Here is a 7,968-nt window from a genome sequence, read left to right on the forward strand (position 1 = left end):
AATTATAGTGATAATAATAATAACAATAAAATCAATCATGTTATTTTCTGTTATAATCATGTTTATATTTTTGTGGTAAAACCTTGTGACAATTGCATTTAGAAATGACAGAAGACAAAATAACATGATTCACGAGAAAAAATAACATGATTGAATTTTATTATTATTATTATTCTTATTATTGTTATTATTATTATCATTATTATTGTAATATTATTATTATTATTGATAATATTATTATTATACATTTTTACTTTGTATTGTATTCTTTTTAAGATATTTCTTACAGTTGATTACAATATTATTTGATTATTTTAAGTGTTACGCACATTACTTTCTTTAAATTATTTTAAAAAATTTACCTTTTGATAATGAAAATACAGATACAAAAAGTATCAAATACTTCATCCTATAAGTAAAAATGTAATAATAAAATTAAATTTAATATAACTTTATATATACAACAACATCAACAATAACAACAATATATTTACCATAATATGGATATATAAATTGGTTTTGTTTAAACAGATTGTTTAAATCATACTGTACTTAATAATTTGGTTATTTACATTATATAACCTTTGAGTTTTCATTCTTGTGATTTTGATTACTTATAATGAAAAAATAAATAAAAAGTACTTGTTCCAAGTAATTCCAGTACAAAGTGTTACTTGGGACAATGGCTTAGTTCAAGTTCAAGTAACCAAGTTCAACTAACCCTTTCTATGGGTTTCCAACTCTACTATCTTAGGATAATTTTTGAAAAAGCTCAAGCATGAATCAGCTGGAATAATGGGATGTGAGGTTATGCCAACCTAATAATCTAAAATTAATCATTTTGTCCCAAATAACACCAGTCCCAAGTAACCCCACTTTATGGTATGATATTTATATTTATGTGCAATTTTTAAGTTGCATACATCGTTTTTTTAGTTTGCTTTTAAATATAAGTGTTTGTAGATCATAAAAAGGAGTATTATTCAACTGGTTTGCACATAATTCCAATCTTTAATTGCTGAATTTATGAAGAAACCTTTTCCATAAGATATTGTTTTATAACTTTGAATACTTAGGTGACCTCTATTGACAAGGCTGTATGTTAAAAGGCTGTATTTTTAAGTGTAATAAATAGATTTTGAATTTTTCTTATCTATAAAGTGTCTTATTTTAGATAAAATAGCAATACTGTTGTTTAATATAGTTGAGAGATTATTATAATGACTAATCCAGGTTGAATTCTCATTCAGTATTACTCCTAAATAGTTTACAAACTCCTTACAATAAAGCTTTTTTGCATTTAATTTATTATTGATTTACATGTCTAACTTTTTTTGCTTGCTTTGACATATTATCAGATCAGTCTGTGTAATGAAAAATTACATTGGCGTTTAAGCAGTCACAGTTTTTTCGACGGATTTGTTTAGGTACAGAAGATTTGTGTCATAAGCAAAATGTTGCACTCTGGGGAACCTTTGCTTCAGATATATCATTGATAAAAATTCATGGTTTAAATCATTCTTACCAGTAGGAAATGATATATATCTGAATAGGATTAACTGAAACTTAAATAAATTTGAAGTTTCAGTTAATCCTATTCACAGATACAAATTGTTTCCTACCAGTAAGGAATGATTTAAACCATATATTTGACACTCCTCTGATCCCATAGTAAGATATATTTTTTCAAGTCGGATCACAGCATCAATAGTATTAAAAGCCTTTAGGAGATCAACAAAGATGCTACATCCAAGCATTCCCCCATTAAGTGATATCTTAATTGTTTCAGCCAAATTTCAGTTTTGAAAATGATGTTGAATAGCTTGTTCGAAATTCGAATTGTAAGTCGCAGAGCTAATTATTTGTGTTAAGAAAGTCGTATAAATGGTTAAACATCAGTCTTTCAAGTATTTTATCATTGTTTGAGTGCAGAGATACTGGTCTGTAATATGAAACTAAAAGTTTTGAATTACTTTTAAAGATAGGCACAATTTTAGCTGTTTTTAGATTTTCTTGGAAAACACCATTCAAAAATGAGGTGTGACATATTATTGTAAGAATTTTAGAGACTTTTGTTTTTAGTGGTTTTATAACTTTTACTGGTATACTATTTGGTCTTGGCAATTTACAAGAGTCAAGCGAATTGATAATTTGAGAGATTTTAAACTCATTAGTGGACTTAATAAAAAAAGATTTTGAGAATTTTTTAGATCATTTTGAGGTTATCTAAATGAATATCAGATGACCTCTATGCAAAACTCTATGTAAAATTTAGGTTCTCTATTAAATTTAGTATTTTTTTAGTAACTTTTTAAAAAGGTGCATGTGTATCTAGTAGTATATTGATATTATCAATTGAAAATTGATAATATCAATATTCTACTAGGTATATTGATATTATACTAGGTATATTGATATTATTGGTAGTATATTGATATTATCAATTGAAAATTGATAATATCAATATTCTACTAGGTATATTGATATTATACTAGGTATATTGATATTATTGGTAGTATATTGATATTATCAATTGAAAATTGATAATATCAATATTCTAATAGGTATACACGCCCTTTTTGGAAAAGTTACAAACACACAAATAAAACACAGGCAAGATATTATTTATTGAGGTTGATACAAAGTGATGCTTAAAAATACAAAAATGCACTGCTTAAAAATACGATTGAATGGTACAATTGTACAATTGAGTTGTATATTAAAGCAAGCAAACTTTTGCATTTTTAATCATTTAAGCATCACTTTATGTCAACCTCTATAAAAAGCCTGTGTTTCCTTTGTGTAACATAAAGGAGTAAACAATGTTATCTAAAGGAATATAGATTTTCTAAACACTTTTCTAAAAAAGTTTACAAAACCTATATTTCTAAAAAAGACTATAATTACTTTTTTAGCAATTTAAAATTATATTTCTATTCCTTTCGATATTTACATTAATTAGTAACATTAACTTAATGATAATTATTATCGCTATAATAATTAATAGTTATTCATAAATTAATATATGAATTTTTTTGGTACATAAATTAGGATGGACCAACTTGACAAATTTTTGAAATCAAATCTGCCTAAGTTGCGAATTTGGCATACTTTTTTATTAGATGAGTTCTTGAGGTTTAACTTTTTTGACAGGTCTTAACTTTTTTTTTCATATGTCAACCTGGTATTTGAAAAAAACAAAATAAAAAGCGAGTTTACTAAGTACCATTTTTATTAAATTTAACGTTTTTGTTAAAAAACAGGACATTTCGAAAAATAACACAGGAAAATTGCGTATGTTTTCTTTATCTAATCTACATCTAATATACACATATTTTGTAAACAAAAAAAGGTATTATTGGTACGGTATTAGTATGTATGGACCATTACATACCAAACATGTATATCATACATTATGGTATGCATTTGCGAAATCATCAATAAATATATTAATTTAGAAGCGCAAAAAGTAAACTAGCCCTTTCAACTTTCTAATTTACGGAGCAGAAAAATACAAACAAATTTCTTGGTAAACATAATTTTTACCAATATACTGTTGTTGTTTTAAATATATATATATATATATATATATATATATATATATATATATATATATATATATATATATATATATATATATATATATATATATATATATATATATATATATATATATATATATATATATATATAAAGGATAGTACTATGCACCATAGAGTCACAGTAAATAAAAGATTATATCTTTAATTTACTTTTTCAAATAAAAGATTAAATCTTTAAAACTTATTTTTAATATATTTTTAATGAGACATAGAAGACATCACCCGGTGGGAAATGAGCTAGCTACCAGCTTACTCGATGAAGTTAAGGCAATTTTAAAATATTATAGCGTCTGTATGATATTTTGTTGGCTACAACATATTTCCGTTAAATGAATAGGTCTGTGAATTAGGAAAAGACGAAAAAAAGTTAAAATGATAAATTTTGCGGTATCATAAAATATTAATGTTTGTAACGAAAAAACCCAGACCAAAGATTCTTTTTTAAAAAATAAAAATCCTAAAATCATAATTGTATGTCCAAATTTAAATAAGATTTTAAATAAATACGTTTTTTAGGTAAAATGAACATCATAGTTTAATAATATTATATGTTCTGATTGTTTATTGGCAATTTTTCTTAATTATAAGCTCTTTCTAAGAATTCTAGTATTATTTATGAAAATTGATTAAAAATATTATAGTTTGACAAATATATATATATATATATATAGTTAGAAAAAGTTATATATAGTTTTGACAAATATATATATATAGTTATAGAACCGATTAGAACTAGAATCTATAGTGATTTAAGCCACTTTTTCAAGAGATTTTAACTAAGTTCACGTTAACGCCGATAAGCAAAAGTGATATAAAGACTCCAAAATGGTGTTCTTTAGATTCACTATTAGGGCTAGTAAAAAAGTTTTAAAAATAATATTAAAAAAAAAAAAAAGTTTCTAATATTAAAAAAACCTATAGCAAAAAAAATTATAACATCTAAAGCTCTCGTTTGGACATAATATGCTGATAAAGTCGTGCTAATTTTAAATAAAAGATTTCGAATAATTTGTAAATTGTCTTAACTACACCGAGTAACGAATAGCTAGCTAGTAACTACCTATAGGTACAAGACGCGTCTAAGACGTATTAATTTGTAGTAATACGTGTTTTAAACGTTTTCAACACTTTTTGTGTTATCTGTCTATTTTTTTCCCACCGGGCAAATATTTCTAGGTAGAGTTGAGCGTTTAGAAAATAATTTCTTATTTTTCAAATTATTGTGACATTAGCACACAGAAATGATAAAAATATATATATTTTTATATATTATTAACATGGTTGCATAGAGTTTAAAAAAACTTAAAAAAAAAAGGGTCTTTCAACTTTAGAACTTAAGTGGATCCGAAGTAATTGTATTTTTTTGTTGGAAAAACTGATTTTTTGACAAAACGCCTTGTCCTTAAGTATGGAAAGTTTGCTGTAAAATGGCACCGAAATAAAATAAGAAACATCAAAAATCAAGCGCAAAAATCAAAACAAATGGTACGCAAAGGGGAAAAAACATTATATACTTAATTTCTATGTACACATCCTAAGTAGCAAATCTTCAAGAAAATAAATATATACTTGTTTTAAATTAACGAAAGGCTATAATTGCCATTTCCATATGCACTCTCTTAAAAAAAACCTGTTTTTTCTAAATAAATTAGGCTTGAAGTTTTTAAACGCTGAGAACTAAAAACAATTATATAAATGTTAAAAAGGGTCCACGTGCCATTAGATTCCTCGTCTTTCTTTAATATATATATAGAAAATTTTATACAAATTTGATGTGGTTTTGTACTTAGAAATCCTTATCTTCAAAAAAAAGGCTTCGTTTGTAAAAAACGTTCCCGCGGCAAATTTTTAAACAGTGGTCTCAAGAAATGAGTAATATATAAGTGAAGACATATGAAACTTAATACATGCTGTATATGATTGGAAAGAGGTTGAGTCAAATTAATTGATGCAGAAAATGTCAAAGTTCAAGCTTAATTATAAAAAAATGATATAAGAGAGTAAAGTTCATGAAAAATACGTGTTTTTTTATCAAACGTCAAATGTTTTTCGTTGTTGCGAATCGCTATCTAAGTATGAAACAACGAAAAAGGAAAAACCAAAAAACCACAAAAACGGAATTGTCCAATAGCGACAATGTACTTTTTTTGTAAATTTTGTTGAAAATGGAGATTTTGAACAAAAATTCATTAAATCTTTTACAAATTATTTTTGACTAAAAACCAATATTGTTTTCAAAATCATATTTTTATATAACATGATATATCCTTGAAAAGACTTTGATTAATATAAGGACCCGTCAAAATTGTTGAATTCCACTCTAGAGATTCAACAATTTTGACGATTTTAATGACTTCTTTGAGTTTCTAAAAGAAACCTCAAGAATTCATTAAAATCGAAAAATGTTTTTTTACTTTCCTGTTATAACCTATAAAATACCATTTGCGTTACAGAAGTATTTATTTTTAGTTTTTTTTCTTGTTGTTATTACTTTGTTTTGAAAATTGATATATATATATATATATATATATATATATATATATATATATATATATATATATATATATATATATATATAGGGCATTATAAGCCCCTTGAGCGAAAATTCGAATATTTTTAAAAATATTTATTCTGGATCTAAAAATTGCAACAATTACCTTGCAAAGCCGTTGTTTTGAAGTACGTTTCTGCTTCGATCGCGATTACGACTAGTTTTTCGATTGCTTACTGATCGCACGTTATTTAAGCAACTGATTAAAAAAAAAATTAAGACGCGAACGATTAAATATGAGAAATGATTGACGCTTAACAGATTATAATGAATTAAAAAGCAAATATAACTCTATAAATACTAAATAATCTTTCAGACAGTTTGGTATTTGTTTTTTAAGTTAATTATTAAGAAAAAAGAGAAGAAAAGGTTAATTGGATTTAAAGGTTTTTTCTTTAATAAGTTTTTTTTTATAAAAAGTAATCTTTAATCAAAGGTTTATGTCATAAACCATTATTTATGAGAATTATACGATTAAAAGTTGGTATTGGTGATTGTATCGTTCATGCAAGTAAAGAAAAAGAAAAACCTAAAAAACGGGGAAACATAGGTGACGAAGTTACCAGTATATTAATAGCGAGCGACAAAAAATAACATTTTAATTTTTGAAATGGGATCTAACTTTTTGTTTTGTAAAATGTTTATAAACCTTATTTGTTGATTTCTTGATTGTTAAGGCCAAAAAAATTGTTCAATAAAGCAATGTTTATTTTAAACCTCCTCAAGCTCCTTTAATCATCATCCATCTCATGTTTTTTTTTTTTTTTTAAAGTAGTTTTAAAGTTGTTTGTTTGCGCTTTTAAAGGCCTAATTTTCTTGAAATAATTATTCACAATAATTGTGAAGTCAAACAATTTATTGCATTTGTCACACTGATAATACAAAAATGTAAAATAAATACTGATATTAAAAAGAAATTTCAACAAAATGTTTTTTTTGTTTTTGTTTTTTTTCGGGTTGTTTTTAAATTTACTGAAAGATTTTATACAGCTCAATCTTCCTAAATACTTTCTTCTTTGATCAACAGTAAAAAAGAGTTATGTTCTCTTCGTTATGTACTAAATTTGTCAAATCAAGCACTTGTTAAACTGCAAGTTCAAAACAATCATCGACCATGAAGCAATCAGCAACCATGAAGCAATCATCAACCATGAAACAATCATCAACCATGAAGCAATCATCAACCGGGTTCAGTTTTTCACACAAAAATTTTTGCAATTCTTTAAGCAAATAAACTTTTTAAACTATTTATTATGTAAAAATTAATTTTTAAAAATTAGACAGAATTTATATTTAAAAATATAATTTTTGTCCTATTAAAATTATTTGTTATTACACCAACAAAAAAAGGTATAATAATATTATATAATGTAAAAATGATATATTTTTTTGTTTATTCAACTTCATTACTTATTATTTTTTTCTTTGTATTGACATTTTTTCTATTTTAATTAAAACTACAAAAATTCAGTCGATACTTTTTTTTTTGCTTTATATATATATATATATATATTTTTTTTTTAATTTTTTTTTTATTTTTTTGCCATTGCATTCGTTTTTTTCATTGGGTTTGTTTTGTTTCTTTTTTGTTTTGCCATTGTGTTTTTTTTTTGTTTTTTTTTTTAGTTATTACATCAAAACCTACAAAGATATAAATAGAAATATTTGATAAATAACAAAAAGAAGAAACTGTTACGTTACACTATAGACGCGGCTACAAAAATTATAAGTTTCTTTACATTTTATTAGTAATGAAAAATAATACGAAATAGCACCAAAAAATTAAAACCTTTTAGATGTCAATACTTTTAATAC

General features: G+C 24.6%; 1 protein-coding gene across 2 annotated transcripts in view; it reads right to left on the bottom strand.

Annotated features, from left to right (window-relative positions):
* The window catches only part of LOC136081827 (uncharacterized), a 72,320-nt gene extending 65,958 nt beyond the window's left edge, over window positions 1–6,362 (bottom strand). Inside the window, exons 1-2 of one of the 2 annotated variants that reach the window (XM_065800061.1) lie at window positions 6,260–6,362; window positions 363–409 (exon numbers count right to left, since the gene is read on the bottom strand). In XM_065800061.1, coding sequence (XP_065656133.1) covers window positions 363–408 — 46 coding nt within the window. In that variant the 5' untranslated portion in view covers window position 409; window positions 6,260–6,362. The remainder of the gene's footprint in view (window positions 1–362; window positions 410–6,259) is intronic. The other variant, XM_065800062.1, reaches the window with a different exon arrangement.
* Window positions 6,363–7,968: the final 1,606 nt, after the last annotated feature.

This window comes from Hydra vulgaris, chromosome 06, assembly GCF_038396675.1.
Source record: "Hydra vulgaris chromosome 06, alternate assembly HydraT2T_AEP".
Classification (NCBI taxonomy): domain Eukaryota; kingdom Metazoa; phylum Cnidaria; class Hydrozoa; order Anthoathecata; family Hydridae; genus Hydra; species Hydra vulgaris.